General features: G+C 37.3%; 1 protein-coding gene, 1 long non-coding RNA gene and 1 pseudogene across 3 annotated transcripts; 1 reads left to right on the top strand and 2 right to left on the bottom strand.

Annotated features, from left to right (window-relative positions):
• Positions 1-4,700: 4,700 nt before the first annotated feature.
• Positions 4,701-5,231, top strand: LOC148916325 (uncharacterized). The gene has a single exon (XM_089055108.1). The coding sequence runs from the start codon at positions 4,701-4,703 to the stop codon at positions 5,229-5,231; it is 531 nt and encodes a 176-aa protein (XP_088911234.1).
• Positions 5,232-14,672: 9,441 nt separating this feature from the next.
• On the bottom strand, positions 14,673-17,982 carry LOC103335779 (cytochrome P450 704C1-like; annotated as a pseudogene). Its single transcript, XR_016128318.1, has 5 exons — positions 16,917-17,982; positions 16,265-16,549; positions 15,790-16,126; positions 15,217-15,417; positions 14,673-15,125 (listed from the first exon to the last, which is right to left on the bottom strand). The product of XR_016128318.1 is annotated as a cytochrome P450 704C1-like (transcript).
• Positions 17,983-18,152: 170 nt separating this feature from the next.
• On the bottom strand, positions 18,153-20,236 carry LOC148916324 (uncharacterized). Its single transcript, XR_016127711.1, has 3 exons — positions 19,979-20,236; positions 19,152-19,215; positions 18,153-18,362 (listed from the first exon to the last, which is right to left on the bottom strand). It is a non-coding gene; the product is annotated as an uncharacterized LOC148916324 (long non-coding RNA).
• Between the last annotated feature and the right edge of the window lie 4,500 nt (positions 20,237-24,736).

Below are 24,736 nucleotides of genomic sequence, written 5' to 3'. Positions count from 1 at the left end.
TTACATACTAACTTTGGAATCTGATTCGAAAGTTTTAGTTGATGGTTTAAATGGCAAGATGGGTAATAAAGCATGGACTGTCTTGCCTATTATCAAGGACATTAGGACTTGCTCTCACGCACGTTCTCAATTCGGATGGTCTACCTGGTCCACCTTAGTTTGCTTGTGTTTGGGAGGAGTCCCCTTTTGTACTAAACTGAGTGCTGGTTTAGTTTTTCACTCCTCCCTTCAGTATTTGTTCTCTCTTGTGTCTTGTGCTTTCTCTTTTTTCAAGTTGAATGAAACTAGAGTTCTTGACCCAAAAAAAAAAAAAAAAGTTTGTATGTAATGTAATGTATGATACAACACACACTACGTACTACAAAACTGACTATAAGCCACAAGTCACTGTGCCTTGATCTGACACATGTGTATATAGTTTCCAAGTTGTTATCATAATATCCTAGCATTTTCCTCATGTTTTTGCATGATAGTTTGAACCTAATTAGACCTCTACTACCTAATCCCACCAATCTTACACCACATGAATTAAAGCCCCTTGACTACATTGAGACCATGTTGAAAAAGGAACAATGGAGTGCATATACATAGCATACTCCTACAAATGATGTCCTATTTTTTAACCATTGAATCAAATTAGTTAGTTTGATCAAACGACTAAGAGATAATACTTTATAAGACCCTAACTATAGACTGACCTGTTGATTTTAGGATCGAAAACTGAATGGGATTTTGGTTAGATGATTCCATTGATTTGGACTGGTGGTATTTTTATGTAATTGACACAATTTGTATTTTATTTTTATTAATGTTTGGTTGTAGGGCTGGTTATATTAGGGAGTAGAAGAATTAATTGTATATAGATAAAGGGTGGGTGAGATTTCATTGATTCATATAAGGTTTTTACAGCCTCTTTAATCTCTATTCATATAAAAATCATGAATTCAGGCACCTTCTCACCAAAGAAACTTTGTATACAATATTATCTTTATTTTATATTAATAAAATGTATACAAATGTTTAGGAATTAATTTCACGACATGCAAATGCCAATGAAATTGTGAAATAAGCGATTGTGTGGGTCAAAACTTTTCAGTAATCCCACTGAAAGGATGGTATGTGTATGGATCGGATTAAATTCAGTAATGATGTGAATGTTTTTCGAAGTTTGAAATTTAGAAAAAGAAGAAAGAAGATTTGAAGCAGAGTCTTACAAGTTAAACAAAAAGTACTATTTTATTGATGTGGGTACTCACTTTACACACGCCCCAAGACCGCCTCTGATTTTGGTTAGCTTAGGAAGTTACCTTTATACCCTTAGGGTTATAGTTTGAGAATCATCGATTCACTAGGAAGAATCATTACCAAATTGGAATTTGATTAAACAAGGGGTAAGTGATTTGATCTGTACCCTACATACACAAACCACTGTGCCTTGATCTGACAGTGACACATGTGTATGTGGCAGACACAAATGGGAAAAACCCACTTCCATTGTCCCCTATGTTTTTGCATGATAGTTTGGACCTAATTAGACAACTCCAAAGGTTGAGTGATTGAAAAACAAAATGTTATTGCATGCTCATATAGTGAGAAGACGGCCACATGCCTTATGCCTTTTCACGTTATGCAATGCATGCCTTTTTTGCGCAATTGATGAAGCCAATATTAATACATCAGGCGCAATTACTATCACGTTATATTAATATATGTTCAACTAGGCCTGAACACTTATCGATTCGGAATAATAGAGGGCTTTTTTATTAACCAAGTCAAAGTTTTTAGTAGACTAATTTCTCTTACATTAATCAACCATTAGAATCTTTAACCACTTATTTTCGGTTCAAATTAATTCAAGAGGCCGATGATACCATTTAACAAAAAAGAAGTCAGATTATGGAAACAGCTTTTAGTTAAAAGCCTTGATACTTATTTATTTGCTTTAGATTATTGGATACTTATTGGATTCCAGCATTCCTTTTTACTGAATCATGATTACAATCACTTAATATGAATCATGATTACAATCACAGCCTGCTGTCTGTCTCTACCTGCTCCCATCCTTCTATTTGTCCGTTGATTTCGTTAATGTAAGTTCTCCAAAATTAGGTGGACGAATAACAAAAATCATCGCTTTAATAAAAAAAGAAACGGGAAAATTAAAATGAGTTATGTCTCACGCCACCGACTCACAGGTGCCTTTTTACGCAAGGAAAAAAAGAAAATTAAAATAGACACGTCACACATGGTTTTGGAGCTCTAGTATAAAGCTCTCATTGTACCCTCTACTATTCTTTCATTAAGACTAGCTAGCGCTCTTTCTATATTTCTTGAAACTCTATATTTGTGTGACATCTCTCTCTCTCTCTCTCTCTCTCTCTCTCTCTCTCAAATCGCTGAAATGGGTAAGTGATCTTTGATTATATGACCTCTGTCACCAACTTGTAGTTCTCAACTCACCACCTACTTCACTCGACCTCCAACTTGGGGAAGAAGAGTGCCTCATGAGACGAACCCTAGCGGCTCATATTGATTATATCTATACACACAAGTACAACCCATAATTTATTTTTTCTCTTCTTTCAATTTGTTGATTTTACAATTCTTCTGTGATGATGATCTACTTTAGGAAGTTTTTCTGTGTACTACCAGACTAGTGTATAGATGATATATATATATATATATATATAGAATGAATTTTGAGGAGAGTTCTTCAATCCTTAGTTCATTTTGTTTTGAACTTGTATTTGACTAATTTGTTTATCTTTCTTTATTGAAGATATATATGATGTAATTTGTTTTCTTATTCAATTCAGAAATGAATAATCAATTTGATGATGTTGAGGCCAAAGCTGAAGATGTGGGAAGAGGAGAGATTATCACATGCAACCTCTGTTCTGATGGAAACATGAACTCAAAACAGTTTGAAAATTACAAAGGGTTGGTGAATCATCAAAAAATGGTACACAGGGGATCCAAGTCAAAATTCTTTGTGTGCAGCAAACCAAAATGCCAAAGAATGTTCAGCAACAAATCTGAATTTGAGAACCACAAGCTCAGATGTGGGAAAAAGCTAGCTCAAGGCTAAATAACGTAAGTCACTTTCAAATTTGATTGTAGTTTTGTTGCTACGTTAGGTGTGCCGAGATGGACAGTGGGAATGAGCCATTAATTTTCCTCTTTTTTGACTTGTTTTTATTTGTTTTTTTAAAGCTCACTCAAACTGTTAAAACTAACTAGTTTGTTTAATTTTAATTGTAGGGTTGGAGCTTGCAGGACCTGTTATGTTAAGAAGGATTTGGGTTTCTCCGCAAATTCCTAATAAAGGCAAAATCTTGGTTTTTATTTACGAGGTTAATGTTGTTGGTGTTTGAAGAATTTGCGAACCTATGTATAAGCTTATGTTTAATTTTCTTGCATGTGTTCCTAGAATGATGTGTATCGATTTGCTACTTGCAATTTAAAGTTTGTTTGGCTTGGAATGAATTAATGATTTTGATTTAAATAAACAGTTAATGCTTTGGTCCAATGAATACACAATTAGTAGTGTTTGCTCCAAGTTTAGTTCGCTTTGGTAAAAGGACTTGTACCCCACACTTTCTATGGAGGGAAGAATTATTACATCTTGGAGATCTTGTTCCAAGTTTGTGACAACCCCACGCTTTTTACTGCATTTTTTTCCAAAAAACCTTTGCTCCCTCAAAAGTCATCCATCACATCTACAAGTTGATAATTCTAATTTGCGAACGCATTTGGTGACAGCAATAAAATTCTTTCCCAAAATTCACACAATTTTCAAGAAATTCATTCCACCATATAACTTGTTGAAATTTCTTAACGTAGTCACATTTGCCTCAACACTAGCTTGTTGCATGTATATACAGAGGACATCGTGGTCCCACTAATCAAGCGTTGTTTCCACTCATGCCCAAATATTCAAACATTTTGTGGAAACCCACATGACCAACAAAGAATCACCTTTGCCTACTAGCCTAGTAAAGGTTCCAAATGAATCTTCTCACCGAAACTTCTTCAGACTCATACCTTCTCACTCATAGTTCTTCCTCATACCCCTTCACTCATAATCCTAAACTTCTCACTCATCTATGCCCAAATCGAATTATATCCTTCTTTTCTGTGTGTGGGTGGGTTGGTCACGATCTGGATACATGTACCGTTAGAATTGTGGCACCTTTTAACCCAAAAACCAATATAATATTTCATTATCAAATATTAATATGAAAATTGAAGGGACACTGCTTTAAATATATTATTTTAATTATATTTCATTAAGGCAACTAGTTGGATAATAATCCATCATCATTGGTTCCGTTTTAATAACATTACTAGGGGTAGTTTGGTGTGGGAAAATGAAAAAGTATTTGATAGGACCTTTTGTGACTTGTCAGTAATTCATCATATTTGTATCAATGAATGTGATGGTGGGAAAATCCTATAAATGGCTCTGCAAATAGGTTATTAATTGACTTTTTGACTGTCTGACTCTCATTGCCCTTCTCTTGTCTTGAGTTTTAGGGTATTGGGTTCAGTTTCTTTAAAAAGGGTCAACTTGGAAAAACTCCAAGTGGAAACACCTTTTGAAAACACTACAAACAGATGCTAAAACAAAACCAAGACCCCATATATTCTCATTTCTCCCCTTTTCCACTCTTCAAATCGTTCAATTCCAAAAAATTTCAATGAATTCAAAACATTTCACTACATTCGGAGGAAAGAGAAGGAAGCATCTCCATTTGGATATACCCCAAGCCTTCATCCCGGAGTTAGCTTGGTTTAAAGTGATGTTATACGTGGCAACCCAATCATCGGAAGATCTCTTCCATGCCATATCTGTGTGCCCATTATTCCATACGTTGGCAAACACTCCACAAGTGTGGAACACCATTTCAATGGCAAAGTACACAGACTATCCTAGCTGGTACCATGCCAATCCTGCAGTCCAGCATTTCTTGCAACAATGCAGGGCTTGCAAGAACCCGGAGTCGATATTTAGAGAATCGTTCGAAGTGTTTTTCATGCAGGGTAACGTGGAAGCGTTGTATGTGATGCACATTGCAGCCACGGCAAGCCATATGGAAGCGGCATATCTAGTTGGACTACTTGGCATGTTCAGAATTGGTCAGTCAAAAGAGGATGCATTAGAATTTTTGTGTTCTTTGAATCAACGTAACAACATTGATATGAAAGAAACTAGGGATGCTTTGAGATGAAGATTAAGCCGAGTTTTCTCTGTTGCAAGACATATCATAGATATGTTTTACTATGGGAAGATTAAGTTCAATCACTGCAGCGCTTGTAACAACAACGAATGGTGTTTTGTTATTCAAGGCTGGCCTATTGAAGTAAAGATAAATCTTGCCTTCTGGACTTGTTGCAATCGATGCAAATGGCACCGTGAGAGTGTTTTTTGGTTTAAGGTGATGCGTGTGTATGTTGTGCTAGGGAATCCATACCCTTATAATTTGTTATAGTATGTTTTTACGGTTTTTATGCATTGTGGACTTGCTTCTCTTCAGTTCTAGGTTGGCTGGCTACATTGTACAAATGTTGTTTAAATGTTGGGTTTTAATCTATTTTGTCTAGTGTTTGTGTTGTCATAAACCATTTTATATATAAATGTATAATATATATATTATATAGTAGAATGATTACTAACATCATAGACGCATACGAATGACATTTTACTGACACGGATATTTTGCACAATTGCAATATTAATATTTGGTAAACGAAAAGGCATGCATGGAGTGAGTAGGTGTCTTTTCACCAGTGCTTGGGAATGACTTTTGCCCACTTATCATATTCCAAACGATTTGGTTACACGTTTCTTAAGCAAAACTTAAACAATGAATGACTTTGAATAATTTTTTCTTGATGTTGTCATAGTCCCCCAAGTTCTCAGATAAGAAGAATATTAGAGGGAAGGAACTTGCAACAAAAAGCCAACTGGTTTGCAAGTCCCCATTTTGTTATGCAAGGGTGCCAAAAGGCAGGGGTGCCAAAGGTACAAGACTTGCATGTCGCAGACAAGGTGTTGAAGGGAACATAGGTGCCGTATGCATAAGACTTGCATGTCACAAGGCAATGTGCCTAGGCACGAGGATGCCGAAGGTATAAAACTTGCATGTCTCAAGACGATGTGCTTAGGAACTAGGGTTCCGAAAGTGACACAAAGCTTGCATGTTGTAAGGCATAGGGATGCCAAAGGCAAAGGGGATGCCGAAGGCACAAAGCTTGCATGTCGTAGGGCAATATGCATAGGCACGGGGTGCCAAAGGCGAAGGGATGCCGAATGCCACACAAAGCTTGCATGTTGCAAGATAATGTGGCTAGGTACGGGGGTGTAGAATGCAGAGGGATGTCGAAGGTGATACAAAGCTTGCATGTTGCAAAACAATGTGGCTAGGCACGGGGATGCCGAAGGCACAAAGCTTGCATATTGTAAGGCGAAGTAGCTAGGCACGAGGGTGCCAAAGGTAAAAAAGGTGCCGAAGGTGTCACAAAGCTTGCATGTCGCAAGGCGATTTGGCCAAGTAGGGGGTGCCAAGGCAAAGGGATGCCGAAGGCACAATGCCTCTGGAGCCGCTTATGAGCCTTCATCTTTTTGACACGAGCCTTGCCGTTCGGCAAGGAGGTTAGGACGGGCTTAAGATGGGCTAAGGCTAAGCTAGGCTTGATGGTGTCGAAGGTGAATGGGATGCCGAAGGCACAAAGTTTGGATGTTGCAATGCGATGTGGCTAGACGTGGGGTGCCGAAGGCGACACAAAACTTGCATGTCGCAGGGTAATGTACCTAGGCACGGGGGTGCCAAAGGCAAAAGGGATGCCGAAGACACAAAGCTTGCATGTCGCAGGGCGATGTGCCTAGGCACGAGAGTGGGGAAGGCGAAGGGACGCCGAATGCGACACAAAGCTTGCATATTACAAGGTAATGTAGCTAGACATGGAGGTGCCGAAGGCAAAGGGGATGCCGATGACACAAAACTTGCATGTCGCAGGGCGATGTGCCAAGGCACGGGGGTGTAGAAGGTGAAGGGATGCCGAATGTGACACAGAGCTTGTATGTCGTAAGGCAGTGTGGCTAGGCATGTGGGGTGCCGAAGGAAAAGAGGTTGTCGAATGAACAAATCTTGCATGTCGTAAGGTATTGTGCTTAGGCATGGGGGTGCAAAAGGAACAAATCTTACATGTCGCAAGGTATTATGCTTAGGCACGGGGGTGTCGAATGAGAAGTTGAACAAAGGGGTGCTGAGGGGGACCGAAGAAAGGAGAATCGACAAAGGTTTTTTGTGTCGATTCCCACAGACGGCGCCAAACTGTTGATGCTAGTTTTGAGAGGGTCAACTTAGAGGTGGAATGGTGAATTATAGGTGAAGGTGAGGACCTTTAGCATGTGTGTGAAGATTATGGCAAATGATAAATATACAGAAGACAATATATATGTGGTTCACCCTTAATGAATGGGTTACGTCCACGGAGAAGTATGTTCTCATTATAATAATGTATGATTACATTTGTACATAGGGTTAGACCTAAATATAAATATAAGAAGGGGGGAGCCCGTGATTAAAGATAAAGCTCAACCCAAGGATCCCATCCTAAGTGGAGAGTGATCTCCTCTTATAGGTAATGAGGAGTCTTCACTTCTTGTAGTTTTCCAATGTGGGACTCCTCTTGCTTTGCTTAGAGTTGTGACATGTGGTAATCCTTCTTTGGCTAAGGTGATAATCTCTCAAAGCATGACAGTTGGATATTCTAGCCTAGCTAGTTGCTTGATAAGTTATGGTATCAACAGTAGTATCCCAAGTTAGCGAGTAAGAAGGTACTTCTTGATTGGGGACTTGTAATTTTAAGTGCACTAGCCGAGCAACACCACAGTTCGTCTTCCAAGTTGTATAGTGCATTACCCATAGTCTCCCAAGTCCCTGGGTAAGAAGGACATTAGAGGGAGGGGACGTAGCCCATTCATTAATGGTGAACCACGTATATCCTGTTTTTTGTATATTTATTGTTTGCCCTAATCTTCACACACATGCTAAATGTCCTCACCTTCACCCATAATCCACCATTCCACCTCTATCTAAGTTGACCCTCCCAAAAAGAGCATCAACAGTTTGGCGCTGTCTGTGAGAATCGACACAAGAAGCAGATTAGGGCAAACGATAAATATACGAAGATGAGATATACGTGGTTCACCCTTAATGAATGAGGCTACGTCCACAGATAAGTATGTTCTCATTATAATAATGTATGATTACATTTGTACATGGGGTTAGACCAAAATATAAAAATAAGAAGAGGGAAGCCCATGATTAAAGATAAAGCCCAGCCCAGGGATCCCATTCTAAGTGGAAGAATGGTCTCTTCTTATAAGTGAGGGAGAGTCTTCACTTTTTGTAGTTTTCCAATGTGGGACTCCTCTTGTTTTGCTTAGAGTTGTGACTTGTGGTAATACTTCTTTGGCTAAGGTGATGATCTCTCAAAGCATGACATGTGAATGATCTAGCCTAGCTAGTTGCTTGGTTAGTTACGGTACCAACTGGTTACATAGAATTAGAAAGGGTGAATGCTAAGAGGTATAGTGGTCATCCACCAACTCATGCATTTACAACACTGCCCCTTGGATGTCCACCATACAATGACATAGTTGCCTTATTAAAAACCTTGCTTGGAAAACTCATTAGGACAAAATCTAAACAAAGGGAAAAAAAGTGCAACATTTTAATGGATCATTGATATGGTGCTGGACGCGCTTATGCTGCCTCATTAAAACCTTGCTAGAAAAAACCAAGTGGGACAAAACCCTAGTCGAAGGGAAAAGAGTACAACGCGCATATAATGCTATCCTTGATGAATTACTCCCCCTGATGATGACAAACTTGAATTAATTGAAAATGCAACACAAATAATATTGATATCTCAATTTCCTCCTGCAGAGTGAGCTTTGGTAATGCTTGTATAAAAATTTCTTCAATATCATCATTGAAGGATATATGTTTTTTCACTCCTTTGAATCCCTGTTAAGGTTAGAGTAATACCAAAAATATTTAGACTATTTTCACAAATCCTTTTATATTAACAATTCTTAAAATAACATCATATTTTATAATATCATCAAAATAATAATATAGGCAAACTTATATATTACCATTATGAGGATAGGAGGATAAAATTGCATGATGTAATAAGCTATTCATATAAATTTTTGTATACTATGCTAGCATGTCATAGGCTCTTCAAGAGACCTAAATATTTCTGATAACTTCTTTAAAAATTTGAATACGTTGCAATGATTTTGAACTTGAATTCGAATTCATAACTCAGTCAATACCATCACTTGAGGCAATTAGATCATTTTCATTTCATGAAAATTGAGTATAGACATTGAGCTTCAGGCTCCTTAACTTTTTCGAGATTTAATTTCAATAATTTATATAATGTATGACATTTTACATCTCTTAGAATTTATTCTTCAAAAGATTGCTTCTTGCGATATGCTTAACTTCATAATCTTTTTAGATTTTTCATCTCCAATTCTTTATTAAATTAAGGGAATCCTTTGTAAACTCTTCAAGAGTTCTAACAAAATTCTTCATATATATATATATATATATATATATATATATATATACTGCAATGATGGTAAACTTATTTCCAAATTACTTATATATCCCTTTTGTAATAGATATTCATTAAGACTATTATACCATATTTTTCCACAATACTTTAATCCACACAAGAATCCTTACAAGCCATCATATTTTAATCATTTGCTTCAGGCATTCTGAATCCTTCAAGAATTTTTATACACATGAATTTTCCATAAATATGCATAACATAGCTGCATATGTTCACCATCATAATCCCATATCTTTACTGGAAACGTTGTGTCATATCATCAAGTGATTTATTTCACTTCATCTCAAACACCAATTTGTAACATATTCATTTTTATATCCTTTTGGTGTTTTAACTATAGGTTCAATCATTGCACTTTTTTCCGGAAATATCCAACTTTACTAGACTGCCTCTTCCAGTTAGCCAATCTTTATTTACATTTGAGGACAATTATAACAAGTGGTGCAATATCATCATGTATAGCCCTTAATAACTTTAGTACACAAACCAATATATCATCAATTCATGATCCCACGATTCTCATGTGCATGTGCATGCATAATTTATAATCATCTCATTGCTTTCATTATTTTCTGGTACCGGTGCCACTTAAGAGGCTTTCATTGTCACTTCAAGGATAAATATCTCTTCTAAGATGTACAATTTATAGAATGTGGATCATAACCTCTTCTAGAGCGTTATTTTGAATAGGGCTTAAACTTTGCAATTAATCTCATCTTCTGAGGAGTTAAGTCTTTTGAACCTATAAATCTGTCATGTTTCAAGCATCTAACAGCTTTTATGGGGAGTTTAGTTTTTGCAATCTATGAATCTGTCATGCTTCTTCAGGTGTGCAACAATTTGGTTATTAGTAGTCACTTACTTTGTGTCTGTATATGCTTCTTGTCATTTGACTTACAATCCTTTTTGTGTTTGAATATGCTTATGGCTTTATCTTCTATACCAATTTGTTTGATGAGACAATAATAAATATATTTCATAATCATTCACGCATTCTTTGTTATTTCAGGAACAACTAAATTTCCCCCTAACGACGGGAATTTTGGTCTCATCAAAATAATACCAAGATGTCCTTCATTAAATATATTGAGGATCAAGATCTTTGAGTCTTAATTCCCCCCCCTTTTTTTTTCAGCTCCATCATAATACACATAGTATAGAGTGGAACGAATATTATCTTTTCATATAAATGTGAACCATTTATAATAAATGGGCATTGATTACTTCTGGCAATCATGATTTCAGTTATATATATAATACAAGACCGTAAGTATCAATATTATATGCATACAAATATACATATATAGGTGTGTATATATATATACATAGTAAAACAATATATATCACGGTATACATAAAGTTATAAGCCAAACTCATGAACTAACTATATATATATATATGTATAGGTTATATATCATATTATCTTACCATTGTAAAACGAAATGAACTAATAACCCAAAATAAAATAAAATAAAATGAGTAAAGTGGTATAAACAAAGAATAAATTAAATAAATTAAAGACTATGAAATTCCAAGATAATATAATATTAATATGGATTCAATATGTAGATAAAACTACAAGATTAAGAATTGAATTTTTCCAACCAATTCAAGTTCATATAGGCACAAATAAATAATGAACTTCAGGTTCATATATGACACAACACACACCAACCAAGTTAGTATGTAATGCAATGTATAATACAACACACATGACGTACTACAAAACTAACTATAAGCCACAAGCCACTGTGCCTTGATTAGACACATGTGTATATAGCAAACACAAAAGCCATATCCTAATGTCATTATCATAATATCCAGCATATCCTAATTAGACCTCTACCTAATCCCACCAATCTTACACCACATGAATTAAAAGCACCCTGGCTACATTGAGACCATGCTGAAAAAGGAACAATTTATGTGTCTTGCATATACATAGCATACTCCTACAAACCTTTTTATTATTACAAGAAATGTGTCTTGCATTTCTGCTATAACTTAAAAGAGAGAGAGAGAGAGAGAGAGAGAGAGAATTATTGGCCAATAATCCTTCCTAAAAACCTTGTTAATTCACACTATTTTGTAACCTGCAGGAATTTAAGTAACAATGACTTGATTACAAACAACGTCACACTAATTTGGTCCTAAGTTATGCTTTTCCAAGACTATAATTTCAACATATGAGATGATTCAGGGACCTGACAAGACTTCCAGCCCCTAATTTTGTGGTTAACCTTTCAAGCAGTGAGGCGTTAGGGCCTGGCCCTCTCCAAAATTTTAAGATGTTTCGTCTTGGCTTCCTACAACTTTAGGAAGTATATAAGACAAGTGTTATCGTGGCCCCCCACAACCAAGACAAGTTTCTCTTCATGAGTACAATTGATTTTGGTTCCCACCAATATATTAATAAAAAAATAAAAGCAACCACCTTCTTATATTGGACTACGTGAAAACCAAACGTGAGTGATTGATAAAAAATAATTAAAATTTTAAAATTAAAAGGAAAGAAAAACAATATCAAACAACGTGCCTTTGCTAGACAACCCACAACCCCACACTTGCCATGGAGGGAAGAATTATTACATCTTGGAGATGTTGGTCAAAGTTTGTGCAAATGCAAAGCTAGACAACCCCACACTTGCTGAGCACATCCTATGAGCACTTCTCTCTTGATAATTAAAATCCCACAAAAGTCATCCATCATCTACAAGTCACAAAATTCACACATTTTTCAGGGAATTCATTCCACCATAAACCTTATTGAAATTGGACAAACTCCAAAAGCTATATGGACACACCGCTCTTCCTTTATTTCCACAAACCACTCCCCCCACTTCCAAGTTTCATTCTACAGACAAAAGAAATTATGAATTCAAGCATGTTCTCACGAAAGAAATGTTCTATACAATATTAATTATCTTTAATTTCAGGACATGCAATGCCAATGAAATTGTGAACTAAGCGATTATGTGGGTCAAAACTTGTCTAAACGTTTCAATAACCCACTATAAGGATGGTAATGATTTTGGAACCCACAAAACTTTGCAAGAAGCCTTTGTCTATAAGAAAAGGTATTTGTTGTAACACTGCATGCGGAGCTTTGTCATATTGCCTTTATGAATAGATTATGTTCTATTAGTCATAATTTAACAGAAATTATTTATCTTTTATATTGCGTAAAAGAAGGGAGGAGGACCTCATAATTAAATTCATGAGCAAATAAGGGTCATAAAAGGTGAAAACGACATAAAGTTGACTGATATTCGTCTAAACGACATATCGTTAAGGAGTACCATTTTGACTCAGTTACTGTGGATTTCATATCAGTCAATATTAAAGATCTGGGAATGGGCTTGTGGTTCCAGCCTGAGCTAAGATGGGTTTGTAATCTGGTCAGTTGGGCCAAGCTTGTGACAAAAATGGGCCCATATCATGTCATTAATCCTCATGGGGTCCATATGGAAAATTTATGGTGTAAACTATCTCAGGATTTTTATTTTAAAATTTTCTGTTTTTCTTCTTATCATCACCCGATATGATCATGAGTGATATCTCACCTCTAGATCTGCGCTCACATCCACCAAAATCTTTCCTTATTCCACAAGGGTTTGAGTCTCAATGTATAACCTAATTTAAACTCTTATCAAAACCTAATATAACTTAGTATCTAGTACACCGATCTAAATAGGAAACATAATAGAAAGATAAGGTTAGGAAGGGGAAAAATAATATGAAGGTGAAGATGGCATAGAAAATACCCATCTTTCTTTTAGCCTGTGACTGCCATTTGTAAACTGAGAGAGAGAGAGAGAGAGAGAGAGAGAGAGAGAGAGAAGAGTTTTGGCCTCTTAGCTAAGGTTGCAAACTGAAAGTGAAATGAAGAGAAGAGAACAAATGCAACCAGACTGCACTCTATGTTGCTCTTTAATATAAATAATTTTATACATTTTTCCATGTTTTGTCGATTTGAATTAGTCAAAATAACTTTACGGGTAGAAATTTATATCCATGTCCCTCTCATGCTCATGTGGGACATGGATATAAATTTCTATGATTGTCTGTGTCCTAGTTGCTGATCAGGACCATCTAAAAATTCTACCATGCGCCAGGTGCATGGATGCGCCAATTATATGGATCATTGGATGAGTTGTTGTGGGATGTTGGGTAATCTACATCATTGATAGTGAGTGAGTCAAACAAAGTAAGGCAAATATGTAATTATGCTAATATACGCTCATATTTTTATTTTTCTCCAACATTGAGGTATTTATACAAGTACAAGATGTGTTAACCCTAAACAAAATAGGAAATATATCTAAATTACAATAGGAAATAAACCTCTATTACAAAAGGACTAAATAATAATTGGTAAGTAACCAAAATTCTAACTAAATAAGAAACCAAAATCCTAACTAAGGACTCGCCAACACTCTCCTTCAAGTTGGGGCAAAGATATTTCGCACGCCCAACTTGACAAGCGAGTCGCAGAACACCATACTTGAGAAGCACCGATTGTAGAGATGGTCTTTTCGTCAACCACGAGTGAAACAAGTGACAAGCCAGATAAGGCAAAACACAGAAACTATGTGAGCACGGTAATAGGTAAGGTAGAACACAGAAACCCTATGAGCACGGCAGTAGATAAGGCAGAACATAGAAACCCGTGAGCACGGCAATAGGTAAGGTAGAACACGAAACCCCGTGAGCATGACAGCAGATAAGCAGAATACGAAACCTTGTGAGCACGGCGGTAGATAAGGCAAAACACGAAACCCGTGAGCACGAAGAGGGAGCACGGTAGATGGTTACAGCAGACTAGGATTATAGGCTAGATGTATAGTGCAACGGAAATAGGTGGTGTTTAGGGTTAGGGTTTTTTTAATGTTGTAGAGACGGATCAAAACACAACAACATCATCGGCAAGGACCATAGCAACATTCAGTGAAGCAAACAAAGGAAACATCAATGGCGGCGGCAATGGCCACGACAACGGCAACGACCACATAAACGGTAGCTAAAAACAATGACAAATTCTTCCATATCAACTTTAGCTAATTCACGCAGACACAACTTCTCTACCAAGATTGCAAAGAGTTTCTTGGGGTCATGAATGTCATGGTTTTACATATTTGCTAATTTACATATATTTACAAGGTTGCCTCCATTATCTACAAATTACAAACAGAATACAGAGTAAAAACCTGCAAATATCATAACAATATCATAATTTGATAACCTTGAACATTGATTTTCTTCATATATAGGAAATTTTATCAGGTTGCCCTTGGAATTGCAAGCATAGGGAGGCTGCCATCTATGTGAAGGGTGAACATGGTCCTATATGTTACAGCTTTTGTTTCATCAGCCAATTTGAAGCGGAAGAAGCAAAGAAGAGCCATTGCTACTATCTTCATCTGCCGGTAAGCAAAGTCCTTCCCTAGACAGATCCGAGGACCTGCCTGCAAGTAGCACCAATTCAATGAAACAACTATTAGTGAACATTAGGATGATTAAGCTATGTGCCAAAGAAAAAGAAAATAAGTTACATACGTGAAATGCGACAAATTTGAAGGGTGATTCAGGCTGGAAAATTCCATTTTTGAGCCATCTTTCAGGCCGGAAATCGTCAGCATCTTTTCCCCAAATATAAGGCATTCTGCCCATGGCATAGGCCATGTAGTTTACTCCATCTCCTTTTCTCACTCTAAAGCCGTCAGGAAGAATGTCATCTACCTCTGCAAATCTCCCATCCTAAGGGGAAAGCCAAACACACAAAGAAGTCAATATTTTCAGTGCTTACGCATTTGGCCTTAACTTTAGTATATGAAAATTTCACCTTAATGTACAGAACCATAGATATTAAACTCATTTCCCTAATGGAAACTGAAGAATAATTAGACTTAAACATCTATGGTTTAATAATAGCCAACACAATGGGGTACTTTCAAGGAATATTTCTCTTGTGGCGTTGGTTTTGATATATTTAGCACATATTTTATCAAGGCTTTGGCACTGTCCTGTTAGGTTCTCACAATCAACAATCAACTATAACAAATTACAATATCTCATTCAAAAACTATCCATAAAGAAAATTAATACAGGGTTATTGGAGTATATACATACAATGGGAACTGCAGGGTATAGCCTCAACGTCTCTGTCAGTGCCGCGTGAAGATAATGCATTTGTTCAAGAGTTGCATCAGTAATGTTCTCCACAAATTCATTGATTTTCGCTTGCCGGCCTGATTACCAACAACATCCCTCACTTCTTGTACAACTTTTTCCTGTATTAGAGGGTTCTTGCTGAGCAGGTAAAAGAACCATGAGAGTGTATTTGCACTGGTGTCTTTGCCAGCAATCATAAAATTCAGAATGATGTCCCTTAGATATTTGTCATTAATTTCCTCTGGATCCTTCTTGCCTCCAATAGAAACCTTGATAGTATGTCTTCCTTGTCATTCTTTGAAACATAACATAAAATTCAAAGTTTCATTAATAAAACTAATGCTATAAAATGGAAGCTTCAATGCAGAATCAAAAGAAAAAAAAATTATATAACCACATGCAAAGCCACTATACAGGTGTAAAATTCGCTTACAACATCCTTTTGCTGCTCTAGCAATTTCCTCTTGCTTCTGATAACTTGGTGCACAAAATCATCAATGACTTCGACATACTTTTTAAGGGAGGCCTCGGAACCAAGGTTGAGAATTCTTTTCAGTTTCCAGAATGGATCAACATAACGGAAATTGGTTAGAACAGTTGATTCATCAAAGGCCTTCATAAATGCAGTCCCTTCTTTGCTTGACCCCTCCAAGCAATTCAGGTCTATTCCAAACCCAACTTTGAATATGGAGTCCAAGGTACATCTCATGAGCAAATCCTACAAGAAGAATCATAAACAAGAAAAAATAAATAACAACTTATATCATTACATCAGCTGTTACGAAATCAGATTCATCTTCTATTTTCCAAGTTACTTACAAAATAGACAGAAAATCCTGAACTTTTGGAGTTTACAAGCTGAGTACTTTTATGGCATGATACATCCCCTAATTTCAAAGATCATGATTTCTTCTCTATAATCTTTTGTACCAAAAACCAGCCAAAATTAAAGTTGATCTTAGGTCAGCCCTATTGATTAATGTTTATCAAACCAACTTGATCAAGGGGACAGTATGTGATTTAAACAAGACCAGAAGACAAGTTATAAACAAGAAAAGATATGTTGGCGACTTCAGATTACTGACTTGCATATCGAAAACCCCCCTGGCAACCGAAATCTCAAAAATAACTTTAACCAGTTTGGCAGCATTTCTTCTAAACACAGAGCAGCTAACATCTCTAAGAACTCTCGTCGAGAACTCAAAGCTCGCGAGCTTCCTCTGCTGCTTCCACTTTTCTCCATCAACAACAAATATCCCTTGGCCAAAAATATCAGACAGAATAGCTTGGTTATACTTCCCTTTCGAATAGCTGCCAAAGTTGGTCTTCAGAACATGCTCAATGTTTCGCGTGTCAGTTGTGTATACTGCACTGTGGTCCGGGGCCAAAAGCCTGTAAGTTGAGTGTTCTTTGGCAACTTCAGTTTGGTAATCATAGAGTCTGTCGAAGTATAAGAGCTGGTGGAAGACAGTGCCTTTTACAGGTGGGTAGTTCGGGTTTCTGATGGACTTGCCTGTGAAGATTCTAAGTATGAAGAGGGACAAGGTTAGGAAGAGAAAGAACAATATGAAGGTGAAGATGATATAGAAAATACCCATCTTTCTTTTAGCTAACTAGAGGCCTTACAAAGTATATATAAATAACGTTGCAAGGTTGCAAACTCTGAGAGAGAGAGAGAGAGAGAGAGAGAGAGGGAGAGAGTTTTGGCCTCTTAGCTAAGGTTGCAAACTGAAAGTGAAATGAAGAGAAGAACAAAATGCAACCAGACAGCACTCTACGTTGATCTATAATATAATGTTATTTATTTTTCCTTTTCGATTTCAATTAGTTAAAAGAACTTGATAGAGTTGGTAGAAGTTAATTGTAGGCATCATGAACTTGATAGAGTTGGACATTGTTATGAGCATTATTGGTTTGGATATAAACAAGTCAATGGTTTTTTTTTATGAGCATTATTGGTTTGGAAGGTTCATGGTTTTACCGAATATGCTTATGTATTGGTAATTACATATTACAACAAGGTTGTTTCTATTAAAATATAACATATCACATGCTATCGTGTCATTTAATTGTATATACATAAATATAGTGTTCACACTCCAATATCACGAGTTGATCATGTTAATCTTGAAAGCTATAATGACAGGACCCGACCCAAATTCCGCTTTGAATTCGAGCCGAACTCTGCTTGTGATCGACACTGGTGGTTGCCGAACACAATTGACTTGGTTGCCCTTTTGTTTAAAATTTAATTCCTTAAATCCGACTTCTACCGAAAATTGCAGTCTCCTCATAAATTGAACGCTCCCAAAATTTACACCTCAACAAGTACTTAAATATATACACCAACTGCCAGTAAACAAAAATAAGTAAGTTTCAACAGTTAAAGACGTTCCAGGCAATTTTCAGAGCATCTATACAGGTTTAATTACAAAGGAGGTAACGTGGTGAACCAAGGAACCCTACGTCAAAATGGGGAAGAACGGGAAGCGGGAATGCCCTGTGGTGGCTCTCGGATGCACGTCTACAGCCTGGGGGCGCAAAACATTAAAAAGGTGAGTGGACCCCAAAAACAAAGTTTAGAAAAAATAAGTAAGAACATACTAACCCCACAGTAAAAATACAATTATACAAAACTAACTCATTTTCTTTATCATACACATACTGAAATCAATGTATTCATGCATTATATACCAAACACATTCATGGTTAACATTAATCTTGTAAAGCATTAAAATCCATTTAAAACTACCACTTAGGTGTACCCATCTATTTCGTCAATTCCTGGTTTGCCATCAATTCCCGATATCCCAATTCCCCTGGTAGGTCTTCTGACACAAAGTCAACCGAGCCGCAGGATTGGGACCGTAGTCAACCCGATCCGCATTCTCGCTCCACACGAGTCCGTACCAAGGAACTCGTGGGGCAAATCAAGCATGCTGACTAAATAGAAGGCAACTGATAAAATTCAAAGGCAACCTGGATGTCCGTAGACATCATCATATCCGAAGGCAACATCTGTATATCTGGGTACCTAAGGTGGCTTAGAAAATAATAATAATAGTAATAAGCAAAGTTTGTTGAAAAATCTGATAAATAACAATTTCTGTTAAGGCTGGACTCTGCCATTTATCCGATGTTTAGCTAAAATTCTCTTTTTCTGTGTCTCTAAAGGATATTCCACTCGGCAGCATGCAAATCATAATATTTAAAGGCATGTCTCACTTATAAAACACTTTTCTTTGAATAAAACTTATTCAAGATTAAATACTGAAAGTAAATTGCATAAATTCATTTATGAAAACAAAAAGTCCACTCACGGTTGGTCCGAGCTCGCTGGACCTTTGGAAGGTCCCTCCTGCGGGTCAACTGGTGCCCGAATGCCTGATTCAAATACCAGAATAAAATATATTAATAAAACTGCTCGGTATAAATGTTTAAATAAAACTCTAACCCCCGGCTTCTAGAAGTGCGTGCATCAATTAAAAGTTATTCCTATGCCCACATTACGTTCCTTTAATCCTAGGACATTCGTCCCGTGAATCTGATTTCGATCGGACGGTTAGATTCGTCACGATCACACGATCGACGATTCTAAAACCTTAACCCTAGGGTTCGCGATTCCGGAGTATCCGAGACTCCGATTCATGATCCGTCGAATCCTACACAATCCTGGCAAGGTCTAGATTAACATGTTTTAAAGTGATCACGATCCAACGGTTCGAAACTATTGAACCGGATAATGCATACTATGTAAAAGTCTGCTTAACACTCAAACGACGTCCGAATTGAGATCCGCGAATTTCTACACACTCGTGAGAACACTAGGATCATTCTGGAACTGAGAATTCTCCCCACCAGACTGCCCACGCGCCGCCACACGCGCCGGCAGTTTGGGTGGCTTGAGAAATTTCCGGCGGCCGGAAAAACTCCAAACCGCCTGCCCAAACTCCTAACTTAGATAAAACACCCAATTTGGAACCACTTTTGTTCTTGGACCTACCCCAAAAAGTGGCCGGAAGTGGCCGGAATCTTACCCTCAAAACCGGCTGAAACTTAAGTTGTAAAACGAACGCTCTACGCTTAAAATTTCTGAAATCTAACCCAACCAGCAGCTAAGTTACGAAAAATAGCTGGAAAACCATACCTCACTCGTCCAATTTGGTGAAGAATCGAGGGAGAACGTAAGCTTGGAAAATTCTGTCAAAACCGGCAACTTCCTTCGAGTTTTCCGGTGGATTCGCTGCGGTTGGCGTCGGAGCTGAGCTGGGTTACGTAGAGGACAACGACACGAAACTTTTGCAACAAATTTCACTCAAAACGGACCTCGGATGGCGACGAAATCGTTGCTTGAAGATGAGTGTGTGCGGAGAGAGAGAGAGAACCAGAAAATCTGGTCTCTCTCGCGAGGAAGAAGGAGAAATAGACCCGGTTACTGTAGCAATACTGTAGCACCGACAATTTTAAAATTCCCATTACGTCCTTTTGGTTTATAGACCTTTCCTCCTTCGTTACAGCTCGGAATCGAGCGTGCCGCATGTCTACGAACTCGTTTCGTCGTGCTCTACGCAACGGTGCAAACAAAATTTCCAAAATCCTCTCCGGTCAAAAAGTCAACTTATCAATTACTAAAATAGTCTAAGGGCAAAAGTGTCATTTTTCCTTAATAAAGTAATAGCTAAATATTAATTAAAGTTTGGGTAATTACATATAACATGTTGAACACTAACCTGAGTCTGACATGGTGCTGAAGCATATTGAATTGCGCAAAGGTATAGAAGATTCTTTTCCTTAGAAAACCGATCCTTATAGCTATAACTCTAATGGGTGAATTTCTGATTAGTTTAGTTGTATCGGATCTAGGAGGGAGCCTTCTATTTATATGCATCTCTCTAAATGTCTTGCCCATCAAGAAACACTTAGAGATATCCTTCATGTGATAGTATTAATCTGTTCCAATCCTTGTAGAACTAGGAACCCTTAAGCCTTTTATTAACCATCTTAAACACTATTTACAGGCTGCCTAATCGAGATAGGTTTTGAGTCCTTGATAAACAATAAGTCTTTGCAATCCTTTATTGATTAGAAGATCACTTCAGTAGGTTTAAGGCAATAAACCTTCTTACATTCTCCCACTTGATCAAATAATCAATTTAGACTTATTGTTCATCACTTAATGGCCATGTGGAACTCAAAACTCTCTTGTTCCTTTTATCAAGGCACTATCATTTTTAGAATTCATAAGGGACTATCGAAGTGCACTGGATATATAATATCCAAGACTTTTATAACCACATATATGAATCTGCAAAACACATAAGGCTTCCAACTAGATTGAAAAACGAGAACCTGTTTGGTTTTACTGTAAGTGTGACAAAACGAAACAGTTCTTTGCTCACCCTTCAAGACTACCAAGGTCTCCTTTTAAACAAACATTAATGACTCATTCATAGATTCAAACTGCAATCAGTATGCTAGCATGATTACAGTTTGGCCTTCATTCTATTTGTCATCCAGAAATAGTAAATGTAGAACATCATATAAAAGCAATTTAATTAAGTCTGTAAAACAAAACTTGCCTAGATAAAACTAGTTAACAAAATCAAAACAAAAACATAACGGTAAAACTCTAGCTCCCACTGACTCCCACTGACTTTAGGTATAAAAACTGAACTGCAATCCCATGCTTGCCACGTGTCTGTGAAAAATATGATTAGGCAACCCTTGATTCAAGGGGTCTGCAATTATAAAATCTGTGCCAATGTGACTTAGAGTAGTCTCTCCATCTCGAATCTTTTCCTTCGCAGATAAGAACTTTAAATGCAAATGCCTCATTCCACGTGATCTCTTATTTCCTCGTGCAAAATACACTGCTGCAGTATTGTCATTCCATAACTGAATCCGCCTCTGTATTGAATCCACAACTCTCAGCATGGACATGAAATTCTTAAGCCACATTGCCATTGAAGTGGCTTCATAAACTGCCAAGAATTCTGCTTGCATGGTGGAGGTTGTTTCATGCTTTTCCATGCCACTGCAGCTCATGCAAATAGAAAAACAACTCATGATGTGCATTTCTTAGTGTCCTGACATCCTGCAAAGTCTGCATCTGCATATCCTTCCAGCTGCAAATTTTCAACCTTTCTATAGACCAATTTGTACTGTTTAGTTCTATGTAAGTACCTTAATACCTTCTTGCCTACAATCCAATGTTCTTGGCCTGGGTTAGACTGAAATCTGCTAAGAACACTTATGCAAAATGCCAAGTCTGGTCTAGTGCAGACTTGTGCATACATCAAGCTTCCTACTAATGATGCATAAGGCTTGTCCTTCATCTCTAGTCTCTCTTGCTCAGTTTTAGGGGATTGTTCACTGCTCAATTTGTCACCTTTAGAGAAGGGAACATCACATCCTGTGCAATTGCCCATATTGAACCTCTTAAGCACTTTCTCAATATATGCCTTTGGCATAAACCAATCATCTTTCTTTCCTTGTCCTTGCTGATCTCAATTCCCATAACGTAGTTTGCCTCCCCCAGATCACTTATATCGAAATTATTTGATAGCATTCTTTTAGTGTCATGCAGCATAGACAAATTGTCACTGGCTAAAAGAATGTCATCCACATATAGCAGCATGAAAATGAATTCCTTCCATTGAATTTCATATAGATACTGTGGGAACCAATTAAATCAAAACCCTAGGTCAAATAATTCCTTCCATTTGGGGATTATTTGACTTAATTGGGAATTACTCAACCTAATTGGGAGTTACTCAATTTAATTGGGGGTTACCCAATTAAATTGATAATTATCTAATTAAATTGAGATTTGAGTTGATACCTACCACAATTAGGGATTTGATTTACCCTAATAAATCAAATCCCTAATTAATCAAATCAATGCCAAATCGGGGAGGAATAATTCCTTACCAACTACGGAATTATTCCTTTAAAACTTTAACCTCCGAGACTACTATAAAAGGATGGCCACACATAAAGGTGAAGGTACGTCTAAATTCATACTGAAACTCTGCATAAATTATTTCTCACAAACCCTAGCCACCACTTTCTTTCTCTCTCTTACATAAGGCTCCGGCCACCACACACACTCTGGCCACCCGGTTTTTCTTGAAACACCCTACCTAACTTAGGCATCGGAGGACCTTTGGCCAGCACCCCCCGGGTGTGGTCCTTTTACTCTGATCTGTTTTGCATGGAGAAAGAGAAGTGGAGAAGACGAAGGACTCTTTGGCGAATATTCTAGTGGGACGAAATTTGCTCCCACAGATACATTCATCCAATGGATTATCAATGAAGCCTTGGGACTTAACAACTTCATCAAACTTGAGATACCATTGTCTTAATGCCTGTTTTAGAACATATATCGATTTATGCAACCTGCGCACTAAATTCTCTTCCTCTTTTGAGGCAAAACCATCTGGCTGTTTCATATATATTTCTTTAATCAGATCTCCATTTAGGAAAGATGTCTTAACATCCATTTGATGAAGATGCAGATCGAAATGAGCAACCAAAGCCATGATAACCCTAAATGAATCTTTAATCGACACTGGAGAGAAGATTTCATTGTAATCAACTCATTCTTCTTGTGTGTAACCTTTTGCCACTAGTCAGGCTTTGTACCTGTCTATTTGTCCTTGTGCATTTCTTTTGGTTTTGTAAATCCACTTACATCCTATAGGTTTACATCCTGGCGGTAAACCAACTAGTCTCCATACCCCATTTTTGCTCATTGATTCTAGCTCAGATTCCATGGCTACAGACCACTGTGTGCATTTGCTACTTTCCATGGCCTGCTTGAAAGTTGCAGGATCTTCTTCAGTGTTGATGTCATGATCAGATTCTTGTAGGTAAACAAATAGTCATTTGACAAGGCCGGCCTCTTAGGCCTTTGTGATCTCCTGAGTTGTGAGTTTGGAACTTGTACTAGTTGATCTGTCTGCATTTCTTCTACTGCAATTTGTGGTTTTCTGTCACTTGACCTTCTTCATTATTTCTTTCTTCATGCATTGGTGAGGGTTGGCTTTCTTCCAATGCATCAAAAGGTAAAATAGTTACATCTCTCATTTGGTTTTCATCTGGAGTTTCCTTATCTTCCAAGACTTCATCAAAATCAAAATCTGCATCGTTTGATCCTCCTTCTTCTTCCTCAATGAAGATTGCACTTTATGTTTCCACAAATATTGTGTTATGTTCAGGACAATAAAACCTGTAACCTTTTGTCCTATCTAGATATCCTATGAAGAAACAGCTCACAGTTTTGGAATCAAGCTTCTTTTGCATTGGATTATACAATTTTGCCTCTGTCTTGCATCCCCAAGTCTTTAGATGAGCTAAACTAGGCTTTCTTTTGCACCAGATTTCGTAGGGTATCTTGTTTCTAGCTTTGGTAGGTACTTTATTGACAAGGTAGTTTGCACTTTTTAAGGCTTCTCCCCATAGAAAAGTAGGAAGCTTTGCACAGAACATCATGCTCCTCACCATCTCTATTAAGGTTCTATTTCTTGTTTTTGAAACACCATTCTGTTGTGGTGTTCTGGGATTTGTATACTGTGCAATGATGCCCTCTTGCTGCAGAAAGTTTGCAAAAGGTCTTGGATTTCTTCCTTTTTCAGTGAACTTGCCATAGAACTCTCCTCCCCTATCTGATCTTACAACCTTTATCTTGGAATCCAGCTGGTTTTCCACTTATGCTTTGTAGATTTTAAACATTTCCAATGCCTTGGATTTTTCTGTTATCAGATACACATATCCATATCTTGAAAAATCATCAGTAAACGTAATAAAATACCTAAAACCATCATGTGTGTCGATTGGAAAAGGACCACAAATATCTGTGTGTATTATTTCAAGCAGTTTCTCACTCCTTATTACTCCTTTCTTT

The sequence above is a fragment of the Prunus mume genome, linkage group LG6, assembly GCF_029339155.1.
Source record: "Prunus mume cultivar Tortuosa linkage group LG6, ASM2933915v1, whole genome shotgun sequence".
In the NCBI taxonomy this organism is placed as follows: domain Eukaryota; kingdom Viridiplantae; phylum Streptophyta; class Magnoliopsida; order Rosales; family Rosaceae; genus Prunus; species Prunus mume.
This window is presented reverse-complemented; position numbering and strand designations above follow the sequence as displayed.

Coding starts and splice junctions, on each gene's coding strand:
- LOC148916325 (XM_089055108.1), top strand. CDS start 4,701: ATGAATTCAAAACATTTCACTACATTCGGAGGAAAGAGAAGGAAGCAT.